Source organism: Dermochelys coriacea, chromosome 3, assembly GCF_009764565.3.
Source record: "Dermochelys coriacea isolate rDerCor1 chromosome 3, rDerCor1.pri.v4, whole genome shotgun sequence".
Taxonomy (NCBI): domain Eukaryota; kingdom Metazoa; phylum Chordata; order Testudines; family Dermochelyidae; genus Dermochelys; species Dermochelys coriacea.
The window spans coordinates 81,406,696-81,420,365 of NC_050070.1; the positions used below are offsets into that span (position 1 = coordinate 81,406,696).

The 13,670-nt window shown below is 37.9% G+C and overlaps 1 protein-coding gene across 3 annotated transcripts in view; it reads right to left on the minus strand.

Annotated features, from left to right (window-relative positions):
- LOC119853315 (prolyl endopeptidase) overlaps window positions 1-13,670 on the minus strand; it is a 190,660-nt gene that overhangs the window by 10,790 nt on the left and 166,200 nt on the right. For 2 of the 3 annotated variants that reach the window (XM_038396251.2, XM_038396252.2), the window contains exons 12-14: window positions 7,317-7,411; window positions 4,507-4,638; window positions 554-710 (exon numbers count right to left, since the gene is read on the minus strand). In XM_038396251.2, the coding sequence (XP_038252179.1) occupies window positions 554-710; window positions 4,507-4,638; window positions 7,317-7,411 (384 nt within the window). The remainder of the gene's footprint in view (window positions 1-553; window positions 711-4,506; window positions 4,639-7,316; window positions 7,412-13,670) is intronic. The other variant, XM_043510736.1, reaches the window with a different exon arrangement.

Here is a 13,670-nt window from a genome sequence, read left to right on the forward strand (position 1 = left end):
AGTTCAAATCCCGTGGACATACGCTCAAATTCATAACTTTGCAGGACACTAAAAATCATGGACTTAAAAGACACAATGGTTTTACGGCTCATTACCACAATTTGTTACACACCCTACTGCTTACTAACCCTCTGTGGTCCTACAACTAAGTGTGAACTGCCTACTTCATTTTAAGTGATCTTTTACAGTATGTGTGAGCCCCTTATGCTTAACAGTTTGTTCCACCTTGTATTTCGTTTGGACGCTCTGGGTACCTTCCCCAGATCTGAAGCAGAGCTCTGTGAAACTCGAAAGCTTCTCCCTTCCACCAACAGAAGTTGGCCAATAAAATGTATTACCTCACCTGCTTTGTCTCTTTCATTTAATGGAGTCATTTTGATCCATACCATTACTTAGTTCACATGGGTGAGGGTGAAATTAATTTGTACAATATTTAGTTTTTTGATGACTGCTGTTTAAAACAGTCAGACTTGACTCAGTAATTATCAGTTAGCTACAGCATAATATAACATTCACACTGGTCGGTTCATTAAAAACACCAAAAGGCACTTACTTCAACAGCCACTTAAATTGTTCTTTACAGTCAGAGCAGCCATAATCAGTCGTCCAGGCATGACCAATGGTGTATTTGTGGAATTTAAGCATATCCATTACTCCAACTTGAGCAATCACACAACCAAACAGGTCAGGGCGTTGATTAGCACAAGCAGCTTAAAAACAGCAAGACAATTCTATTAACACTGACGTCTAAAGGAGAAATCAAGGGCAGTAATAAAAGGTACAGTCAACATAAACTTGGCTCAATATTAAAGTTTGTAATGTTAGCTTTTGTAAAACTTAAGGATGGCAATTTTACACATTTTGGAAAAAAAATCCAGTTAAAACAATTGTTTTAAAAATAAATATCCCCAGGCAGTGCTTGAAACACAAACATTGACTAAAAATGCCTGACACAATACCTACTGAAGTCAAAGGGAAGACTCCCAATAGCTTCAATGGGCTTTGGTTTAGGTGCAAAGAAAGTCAAAGGAAAACTGACTTAAAAACAAGCCTGAGAGTCAATTCACTAATTCTCATTGTCCAAGTAGAGGCAAATGAACAGTGTAAACAAAGAATAGTATTTTTAAAACAGTCTAAGGGAGTTAGGTGCCCACATACCACTGAAATAGAGATTGGCACCTGACTTTTTCTGCTCCTTCATAAATTCCAGCCCAAGAGTGTAATTACTGACAAACAAACTGGATTCAAACAAGAAACTCACTTTTAACAATCAATAGTGTTATCAGTAACATAAGTAAAGATATTCATAAAATCATAGAAATGGAAGGGACTTTGAGATTCATCTAGTCCAGTCTCCTGCACTCAAGGCAGGACTAAGTATTATCTAGACCATCCCTGACAGGTTTTCTCCAACCTGCTCTTAAAAATCCCCAATGATGGAGATTCAACAACCTCCACAGGGAGGTTGTGGTTTGTTGAATATTGGTTTGTTGAATTACAGCTTGGAACTCTCCAACATTCTGATATCACTGTCAGGAAAAAGAAACTGACGAAGCACAAATCTGTATTTATTGCTCTCCATGGGTGAAACGGCACCATAAAGCTCTTTTATTGCTACATGAACGTAGTAGTTCCTTCATTTTTCAGCTATATGCAAGCCAAAGAACTCTGGTAAATAATCATTTCTGACTTAAGCCTGGTCAACGCTTAAAATTTAGGTTGACATAGCTTTCGCGCTCAGGTGTCTGAAAAATCCACATCCCTGACAACTGTAGCTATGCTGACCTAGCCCCTCATGGAGATGCAGCTAGGTGGATGGAAAAATGCTTCTATTGACCTAGCTACTGTTACTTGGGGAGGTGGCATTCCCACAGCAGTGGGAAAAACTCTTCCGTTACTTTAGGCTGCACTTACATTACAGGGTTATGCTGGCACTGTAGCTATGATGCAATTGTCCCCATAGTCCAGACCTGGCCTCAGCTGTAATCGCAGAGGGAGGAGCTCATTTTTTATAGAATGGTTGCATTTTGTTTCCTTATGCTTCCAATCTTCCTATTACTATAGGGCATTTTTAAAGAATAATGGCTGCCCCACTTTAATGAGTGCATATGATTAATCACTAGAGCTAAAGCACTCTGGTTTCTGACATTAGAGCTTTCTCTTCAGGCTTTTCCCTCTCCATAGAATCTTAGAGTTTTTCGCTAACAAACTCACAGATACAGATGCCAAAGACCACAAAATCCCGTAACTGTTTATTAAAGCTAGCACAAAGAGGTCAAACAGTACAGTACAGAGATCCTCTTTGTGTGAAGAGGCCTTTTTAGCCCATAGCTGTGCTGCCAACTAAGCCTTTGCCTCACACTATGATTCCATTGTGCAGGACAAGGAAATCTTGTTTTGCAATTGAATGAGCCAGAAACTATGGCTTTAGCCTATTCAGAGTCACCTCTTAGTAATTAAGACTAAAAGGGAACACAGTATTCTGGAGGAATGCCAACAATCTTTTCTTCGATGAATGCAAACTATTAAATATGGCATTGGGCCCCTGCATCTGAGCTATTAGTAGCAAATGATAGCTGTTGTACAAGGACATGAATAGCTATTTTGAAATCCCTTGGGTAACAAGAGAGAAAAAATCCTGTTCTGCTTTGAAGAAAGAGCACAGGTAAGAATTTCAAAATAAAGGAGCAATGAAAACATAGCAGTTTGATTCTGCTGAAGGAGAGGAAAAACCCTTCTTGTTCCTTGTGCATCAAAGAAATCAAACTGAAGAACTCTGATTACAGGCCTTAAACTATATTCTATCAAAATAGAGCTTTAAAATGCTCATTAAAGTTCAGTCAGGCATAAAACAAAGTAATATTTTCATAAGCAGTTAAACCACCAAATTAAAATAAAAATCAGAAAAGGTGGATGGCCAGTTCAATGTTTAAATGAGCTCTCAATTAGGTGCTCAATGCACCTGTAAAATGGACTTTTTTGTGCTTGAACTGCAGAGAGATTAATGCCCAATAGCTCTTTACCATGCACATTCCTTTCTATTTATGCTCTCATTTGCAATACACAATATCTTCTAGCAAAAAGAAAGTAAATTGAAAGTAAAAGTCTAATTTTACTGATGCTGAAACCAAAACCTTAATTCTGTAAAACATTTTTTTCTTTAAATCCTTGGGTGTTTTTATTTCAGTAGCCTTAGGCTGTCAAACTGCAATATGGTCCTCTCAAAGTTATCCCACCCCTCCCCGCTATTCCTGTGTCATTGTATCCCCATTTAGGGTGGGTAAAAAACCTTTCCCCTTTGTTCCCTCTGCTACCTAGGATGAGAGCACACGAGAGAATAAGGATTTATTTAGTGACAAAGTTGGCAGCTCTTAAAAATTTTCTTAGAATGTGAGAAATTTTTCTTTGAGATGGACTTTCTATATTTAAGTTGTTCTGAGTAAAGATGTATTAGAGAATTATACATTAATAAAAAGAAAAGGAGTACTTGTGGCACCTTAGAGACTAACAAATTTATTTGAGCATACGATGAAGTGAGCTGTAACTCACGAAAGCTTATGCTCAAATAAATTTGTTAGTCTCTAAGGTGCCACAAGTACTCCTTTTCTTTTTGCGAATACAGACTAACACGGCTGCTACTCTGAAACCACACATTAATAAGGTGTACTTATAAATGGTGTGTTAGATTTATATTGTTTCTGAGAATCAAAATTTTTCCATTATTTAGACTTAAGATTACCACAAGAAACAAATACTTCTGACAAAAATACATAAAAGAAAAATTAAGTAAGTAAGTAAATTAAGAATGGGGGCAGGGGTCCCGGGGGGGCAGTCAGGATTGAGAGGAGGGATTGGATCGGGCGTCAGGGGGTCCATGGACGGTCAAGGGACATGGAACAGGGGGGTTGGATGGGGCAGGAGTCTGGGGGGGGGGCGGCGGTCAGGGGGCAAGAAGCGGGGGTTTGCCAGCCCCTGGTTTAGGGGCATGGCTAACTATGAGGATTTGGGGTAAACTATGCAGATCCAATGGTCAACTAACCCATCTGTGACTACTACCATGGAGACCTGCTAGCGAATCCGGATGAAGTTTCACAAATTTATTTTTAATGAAAAATGTCATTAACAATTGGACTTAAAAGAAGAAGAAAAAAATAAGAAGAATATATGTTTGTGAACATCTCCCCCGGTTTCTCCACCAGCTCAGTTTGTGTTGCACATTCTGCACAGGGCAGGTTCCAATACACATGAAGAATATGCATTTGACTATGGGTAGCAATTGTCTGTGTGGCTTTTAATGGTGGGCATTTTCCAAAGGCTACAGAATGCCAATGTCCCATGCCACCAGAGACTGAAGTGGAATTTAATTACTTTATCTGTATTAACACAGTGACATGCCACCAATTTTTACATCCAGGGGCTCTTATAAATTTTTCCCCCTGCTTAGCTTATGAAAAACCATCCACGTACTAGCATCCACATAACAGTAAATATACAAATAGTTCTTACCCACTAAGAGACCCCCATTTGAACCTCCATTAGTAGTCAGCTTCTTTGGAGATGTATATCCCTCTTTGATAAGATATTCTGCTGCACACTGGAAGTCAACAAAGCAATTTTGTTTGTTCGCTAAAATACCACCTACCACAAAAGGAAAACAAAAAACAGTTAGTTCTATAAAATGCATTTGACAGCACCTATTCAGAAAAGTGTATGCAGAAATGCGTAGGATGAATTTCAGCTTCATGAACATTTTAATAATTGATGCAGCTGAGAAAGACAAAGGAAAATGAAAAACTCTTCCAACACAGAAATTATAAGATGGTTCTGCCAATAACTCTAATGGTCTCAAAAATCTTGAATAATACATATCTGTGCTGAGGATCGAACAGGTAATGCTCTTTACCAGCGAGATTTCAGTTGAAAGCTTTGCACTGCCAATTTTACACAAAATGAACACACACAGTTCCACTTGAGGTATGTCTTAATGGAACTTTAACAGAATTAAGCTTACTTATGACCTTTTAAGAAGATAAAACTTCAAATTTCCTGCTGTAAAAAATAAGCTAACACTAATGTTTGCTGGACATCAGATACATAACTGGTAATTTACTGGGTTTTATTATTATTATTTGTTTTCAAATCTGATGACATACAGCTATGATAGAAATGTGACTTCAGAGCCAGATCTTAATTTGGCATTTCATTAAAATAGCTCAAATTTTGAAAAGCTACTGTTGTCTTATTAATCTATTATAGTAGTCTTTTTATTATTGTAGTCTTTTTAGACAAAATTTTAACAAGGCTCATGTAAGGGGAAATAAATGTACAATTTTTAAAAAATTGGGGAAGAAAGAATTTTGTATGCAAGAGATATTCTAATTCTAATGCCAAATCCCATATGGTAGGCAGTCTTGCCCTGAAACCTTTTTATATAAAATAAAGAATATTAATTGCCAAGCTATGATATTCACAGAAGGATTCACAACTGACCAAAACACCAATTTACATTTCCCTATTTAAGAAGTTCATTTGATGAGAGACTATAAATGGCTCCTGATCAAAGATTGCATAAAGCTTTGTAAATGCATACCACCCCTATCTGACCTTGACGGTCCTGTCTTGGGTAATTAAATACTAATTAGGAATTGTACTTAGATGGGATTTGAGAATTAAGTACTAATACCCTTATAGCAAAGGCTATGTTCCAATCTTGTAAAGGGATTCTTGTGGGCAGACTTTACAACTGTTCAGATCCCTTTGCAGAAATGTATAACTTCTTAAAATGTAAAACTTCTTAAAAATGCAGAATACATAATTCATCCAACACAAAGACCACATAAGAGGTGTCCTGGGAATGTTGGATATTTTTATATTAATTAATCCCCCAAATTGCAAAGGTGAAGGAGAAACAGAAGTGAAGAGACATCCTGTGCTTTACTCAGAATACTGACAGGTTTCAGAGTAGCAGCCGGGTTAGTCTGTATTCACAAAAGAAAAGGAGTACTTGTGGCACCTTAGAGACTAACAAATTTATTTGAGCATAAGCTTTCGTGAGCTACAGCTCATTTAATAGGATGCATTTGGTCAGGATCCTATCCATGAAGTTAAAGCAATGCAAATAGACATCTGTATTAGCTGTCTCTGAAATTAACAAAGAACAGATATATACCTAATTATGCAATTGAGATAACAGACTTGAGCTGAAATTAAATTAAACAGGAAATAGGGGGACTAAAGAAGCATTTTCATAGCAAGATAAAATCTCATTAAAAACCGATGGCCAAATCCAAATTACTGAAGGATACTTTGTCTTTAGCAGTGACATTATGCATGCCTGAGCATATGCTATTTCTTTTTATGAAACCATTACATCTTTAAGTCAATTACAAGGAAATGTCCCAGACAGGTGTTACAGCAGAAAGAGATGAAAGAGCAATACTGAGCAAAATCACTTTACTGTAGGTTAACAATAGAAATAATATGCAGAAATTGGTACAGATAGATACATTTGGAAAGCAGATTTGAGATAAATAGTAGTATTTATAAATATTGCATTGAATCCAGAAAGTTGATCCTGTTTTGTTAAAATGCTAATAATTTCCTTAGAAAACTTACACAATGTTTGTTGTAAAATAAAATTTTTACACTATGTTGTAAAATAATATTTTTAAGTGGGATGCAACAAGCAAAACAATCTAACTGCAAAGATCAAACAACATGAGGGAGGTACAGGTGTAATAAATAAATAAATTCTGACTTTCATAACTATCTGGGTAAACAAAAGATGAGAGAAGAAAGGCAGACAATTTTCGGGTATGTTCACTATGCACATTTAATCTGGACTCTTATCAGAGTTTTAGCCTCAAGCTTGCTCCCATCCATACAGAAAAGCCTCTGACCTAGGTTTGGAGGTGCTTTAAGCCCATGCTAGCTTATCTAGCTGGAGATGTGGGTTAGAACATGGGCTCTCCAAGCTGCTCACTTTGTACTGAGGACAGGCTTATCACTCAAGTGCCTTCCCACATTTTCCCCTGAAGGGCAGGCAAGTTCTCCCACAACTTGACACAACTGACTGGAAAAGAATCCTAGAGCGTCCTTGCACAAAGAACCAAAGGATATGCCCCCAGGCACATGTGGGCAGATGTACAAACTTTGAGGACACAGTAACACAAGAATGGCTTTGCTATAGGGGGACACACACCCAGGTGAGGCTAAACCCAGGTGCCAATAATGTGGGTTAACTGTGCAATGTAGACACGGGCTTTGTCAGTATCACTGCTAAAACCACCATTTGTTCTTGTTCTCAGAACCTTTACCTTTGTGCCAGGTCTCTCCATATTCACCACCTCCTCTGATGTTAGCCACAGCTAGAACACCACCCAGATGCCTCACAAAAATAAGTCTTGATACACTGAAGGAGAAAAACAGAAAGCTAGTAGATTACTTTTGATTTCCTGCCCCCCAATGTCTCTCTCTTCTCCCCCCTGCCCCTCAATGAGGTGTGTATGTTAGATGCAGGAGAGAGTCTGGCATAATGTATGTGACAACATAAAGGGTTAAATCCTCCCTCTATATCAAGCCTGAGTAGCCAGACGTGTCTCAGTAGTGTTCCATGGGGATATTACTGTAAGCCTATGCAAAGAAAGCAAAGCTACTCCAATCTTCCTCCTATAGCCCTCCTCAAGGGCAGTGGCCAGCAGATCTATGTAAACACGGATCCACTGGCGATGTCTCTGTTCCTTGACAGTCTTGCAACTCTTCAGTGTGGGGAGCTAGGCTCTGCAGCACATATGCCCCCCCCCCCCACAGACTCTCTAAACTCTTCCTCCACTGTGTCTAGAGCCATCTGCTACTTCAGAAAAGCAACCTATTTGTTAACCAATGAACAAGAGCAAAGATGTTAAAGGCTAAAAGTGAAGGCCACCATTTGGTCTGGTTTTGTTTAGGAATTGTAGAAATCTGAATAGGCATTAAATTTGTATTTAATATTGCTTGCCTTTGACACTTACAAGGCTGTATTTGCAGAAGAGATCATGTTCTTACATCAAATGTTTGTACCAGTGGTTATGCATTTGAGTTCTTGACAACACAAAACTGTTTTATACTGAACAATGTAAGTAAACAAAAGAACATTAAAATCTAAATTTCAGTAGCTGACCTCGCTGGTATTTTCTGAGGTTGGATGAAAGCTAATGTAATATAAAAATATCTCAATATTAAATTACTAAGATATTAATGTCATTAATATATTTTAAAAAGAGATTTAATTAAAAGTCACTTAAATCATATTTGACAATCATAAAGGAAGCAGGCCTCCCATCAATTGAGGCAAAAGCTTAATGTAGCCAGAGCTCTAGATGACAAACCAGGAGTACACCAAGGAGAACAGTAAAACATGGGAATTAACCCCAACCAGATTTTCCCCCCAGGCAAGTCCAAACCTATATGAATCAGTCTTAACAACTCACATAAGAAAGAATTGGGTCTTTATGTCTTTAAGCCCTGATGCCACTTATGAGCCTCATTCAGAAATACTTCTGAAAAGTCATTTCCCATGCATTTGATGTCAAATGCTTCCTAAAGAAGCACAATTATTCTTGTGAACTCACCTACCAAGTTATTTTGTTAATTACAGAAAGACTATAATGTTACAGTGTGTCCATAAGTCTGTAGTTAAAAAGAGAAGCAATATTTTCACAGCTCTAAAAACAATTAACACCTGCTGGAGACTTCTCTTGCACAGTATGTACAGGGGTAAACTTTTCGCGGCGGGCGGGGGCAGAGATCTTGTAGAAGGGGAATTGAGAAGAGGCTCCTGTAGTTTCATCATCCACCCAAACGATAAATCCACCACAATAGGCTTGTTATCTACAGCCATCAGCTCACCTAGGGCAATGTGAATTCTCTTTTTTGTTTCAAATCAATTTTCAAGGCTTAGGTCTCTGTGATGTCCTGGTCAGAGACTAGATTTATATTCCAGACATATACTGTGTACAAGGTCACAGTGCACTGTTTTGCCAAACTGTAGAGTGACTAATTTCCAGAGGTTGAGATAGTTAATGTGGAATAGCCTGACACTAGACTGATCCAAGAGATTGGGGTTTTTCAATCAATTTTTGGTGGATTATAGTCACAGAAAGAAGAACTCCTAGATTTTATTGTATTTCTTCTCATTCCTAATATCCCTAACAAAATCAAAAGGGATGTCTTTATGTCCAAACCTACTTGATTGGTCACGTAGCAATCAAAAGCAGCCTATCACAGGATATAGCTGATTGAGCATGGGATCACTAACTCAATACATGTTATTCATAGCTATTTAAAAAACTAAAACCAAAACCAAAACAAACTACCATCCTCTCCCCCGCCTCTCCCAAGCAATTTCTGAATACTTCACTATCAACGCCTTTTTCTGTACAACTCAAACCCAAACTGAGAATTCATCCCATGACAAAAGTATACAAACACTGGAACTTTAACAGAGCAGTCATTGTGATTCAAATTTTCAAAAAGCATCTAAGTTATTCAGCATTAGCTTTTCTGTCAATTGCCCTTGGTATACAAAGCTCAGGTCCTATTCACTTTCAGTAATACATAGGCTCCTAAGTTGCTTAGAAATTTTGAACATTTTACCACATGTGCATAGAACAACTTCACTGTAAGTGGATATTTATTAGGGGAAAGACTGTGCCTTTAGCCACAGCCTATAGGAGGGAGACTGTAAGGAATTCAGGGAGGCAAAATGTTTCCAAGAAATCTTGGATGCACAGACTCTGCATGTCTGAGATGATATTCTTTTGAGGGATGCAACTTACTCTCTCTCCTGTGCAGCGGGCCAATGTGCTGGGAGACAGGAAGAAAAAGCCATGGACTTGCCTTCTCCCAACCTCCTTTGGGGGACTGTGCGCTGTAGAGATAGTAGGGCAGGAACACCTCCTGTGCTTTGCAGAACACAGTGGCTGCTATTTTGCCTGACCCTTGTGTGCACTCTGAAAGGAGTCATTATGCCCTTCCTCCACACTATGCTCTTGCTTAAGGGCCTGGCAGAATTTGGCCCTGTAACAGGAACAGCAATTTAGATTTATGGCTTACTTCACAATCAACATTTCAGTATATACTAGAAACTGGTTCTGCTGTACCTACAAAGGCACATACAGAGCAACAGGGTAAAACATGGCACCTCCTTCAGGGTGGTGTGCAGAATCTGAGGTATTACTGGAGGGTTTTCAATAATATTTTCACAAGAGCTTTGCCAAGCCCACACTGAATGCCACCAATTACACCACACCTTTTAACTGTGGTGTTGCTATACAGACTATGAAGGCTGTATAATTGATGACAGTGCTACAGCATGTATTCTACTAGAATTGGTTCTAAATCCAACTGCTCAGTCCAGAGAGAGAGACACACACACACACACAAATAAAAAATGCATGCTTATATCCAAAAATAAAGTACTACTCTAACTGGGTTAATAACTTTGGTCTGCTATTACTTATTTGCATTTATTTCTGGATCTACTGACCTAAACTCTTTCTATGCTGTTGTAGTTTCCTTAAAATGTAGTGAGCAGTTGCAATAGTAACAGCTGCAGTTCCCTTTTTGGGTAGCATACATTTAAAAAAGATTGCTAACAATAAAATACAATGCTAACGTACACAATGTAGCTACTGCCCAAAGCACCAGGTCAAATAGCCAGGGCATCGCTCAACCACGTAGCTTAATAAGGGTTTTCCTGGTTAAAAATGCAACAGGGCTAGGAGAAACCGAGTGGAAGCTGTGTGTTGAAGGGAGCAAGCCTGCAAGAGTTGTAAGTGTGTGACTGAAGGGAAACAAAGAGACAGAGATTCTTGGGCTCAGTTTGCTGGAGTGACCTGCTAACGTTTGTTTCTACTGCGGTCAGGAAAAAGGACATTCATGTATATTTTTTATTAATTAACAAGATTGCATCAAGAATATTTCTGAATCTCATTATAATTTCTCATTCAAAAAGAAACAAACCTACAAGGCTAGCTCCTCAGGCTTAAGAGGCAATAATACAAAACACTAGCTGAGTGACATCTTACTTAACTGAATAAAGGGTAACAGAAAAAACAGAGTCCCCAGGAAGAAAAGAAGAAACTGGAATAACTTGGATTTGATAAGCTGCAGGAGCACTGAGATCAACTAAAAATCTGGAGTATTTATCTTAACAAAAAAAAACCCTTCTGTTTTAGACAAAAGGACTGTTATTCAGTGGAGACCAGAAATAATAATAATAATAATATAAAAAAGTAGAAAAATACGATGAATTTTTCATTAAATTTAGTTTTATTTCTGTATATATCTTAGGCAAGGGCTATGTAGTACTACAATCTCTAACGTATTTTGTGCAAAGGAGCTGAGTTTTGTTTTATTGCTAAATCGTTGTAGTGTAATTTCACTCTCTCAACCCAGCCTGTTTGTGTGTCTCATCCACCTGTCATGTCCTGACATACAGACTGTAAACTCTCCTTTGTTATTGTCTGGACAACCTCTACTATAACAGGCCTCTGGTCCTTGACTGATGTTCTTAAGCACTACCACAATGTAAATAATAAATAATCTTGTGAATTGGATTCTCTGTGAATAATTAAAATCAATATGATATGTTTATCAATTTACTCTATAGGAAACATACTCTGCATCACAAGCTGAAGTCAATGATATATTTTTAGTGGAGGAGGAAGAAGATATTTGCAGGGTGATACTCACCTAACACAATGACCTATTTATCTCCATCATTTATCAATAACTCTCTCTCTCTCTAAAATCTGTAAGTGGCCTGGAACCTAAAACTGTTTTCTCTGCTTGACTTGTGGTCACAGTTGTGGTCAGCAGAGGCGCCTAAGGTGAATCTCCTCCATCAGTATGACAAAGTGAATGGCTGACACTCTCCATGGCCTTTGGAACTCACTTCCTCCCCAACTCTGTAACAACCAGATTTTTTTTTTTTTTTTTTTTTTTTTTAGTTTCCAGGGTGCACTTTATAAGGTCACTCCTTTCCTCCTTTGCCCATGAGGAGCTAGATATTGGGAAGGGCTGGTAGTAGTGATGTAAGGTTCTAGTGTGGGACTGTGTGTGTGGGTTAGTTAATTTCTATTACATTAACATTGTCACTGGGTATTTTATTTGATCTGGGGGAATTGGTGGGTCTCTTTAATTAGTGTATTTTAAAAGATTGTCAAAAATGCCTAGAGCATTAGGCAGGCATGCGTACTGTACTTTGTGAGACTCTAAATTAAATATACCCAGCATTTGGTTTTTATCTCCCCCACTCCACCTCCCTTCCCCAATATATACAGTGCATCACATCCTACTAGGAACTAATAAATCAATGGTTGAACTTTCTTTACATAAATATTTTTAAAAACTATTTAGTATATGTAATTCTGGTTTACACAAACCACCGGAAATTAAAAATGTAGCTTCTGGAAGACAGCTGAAAAGAGCATTCAGATAATCTCATGATATACCATAAGAGTACGGTCCATTGTTACATGATGTATTTGATATGAAGGACCAGAAAATTGTAAATACTATCTGACAATATATTAAGAATGAGGCGTGCAAAGGATTTCATGAGATTTGCAAACTTTAATGCAAGAATTATAGCACGCAGCAAATTGCTGTAGCTCTTAATATTGCATGTAAATTTAACAGCACAGTTTAATAATAGATTATTTTTGTGACAAAATGCAAACCTACTGTCCAAAGAATCTTCCTTTATCCTGTACTTGCAATTTATTTATTTTTTCTACGAAATTGTGTCTAGCAGGCTTTGCTTTGTACTGAAAGCTGTAAAATAATACCAATGTCATATCTTGGCAAACTTGCAATAAGAGTTCACTTGCTGGTGCAATAAACATTGCTTCCCTTTTACAAGATTATTAATGGGTCAAGTAGGCTGCTGTTTGTGGCTCATGAACTATAGAATGGACTGGAAGTCCTGTTTTAAACTTACCACTTTTGATCTTTGATGCATTGATTGCATGAAAAGAAACCCTCCTACATGTTTATTCTCTGTTCTCCACACATTGATATTTTACTGCGCAGGAAAGATACGTTCTAAGGTCCCAGTTCAGCAAAGTGCTTAAACACATAATTTATTTTAAGCCCATAAACCATCCCATTGAGTGCAATGAGAAAACCACACAGGAAGTGAGTCCACACACCAATGGTTAGGGTGCTAGCCAGGCAATCAGGAGATTTGGGGTTTGACTCCCTGCTCTGCCACAGACTTTCTGTGTGATCTCAAGCAAGTCACCTGTCTCCCTCTGCAAAATGGGAATAATATCACTTCCCTGTCTTATAAGGGTGTGGCAAGAACAAACATATTGAATATTGTGAGGTATACTTAATAATATTGTGTTCCTAGCTGGGCCTCTTGCTCTCTCTCTCTTTTAAAATAAGACAGTTTATGCTAGGCTGATATTTTCTTTTTTATATCAATATTAATTCATTTATAACAGATTCAAGTGAACAGCATTTCCTGCATATTTTTAAAGATTCCAGAAATTAGCTAACGTCTCAGTTAAAAATAGTGTACCAGAATTGTTTAAGGAAGCTATAGACAGTATCCGTGAAGGAAAATTTATACCAGTAGCTTGTGCTGGCAGTTCTTGCCTTCCTACACATATTGCCATATTTTA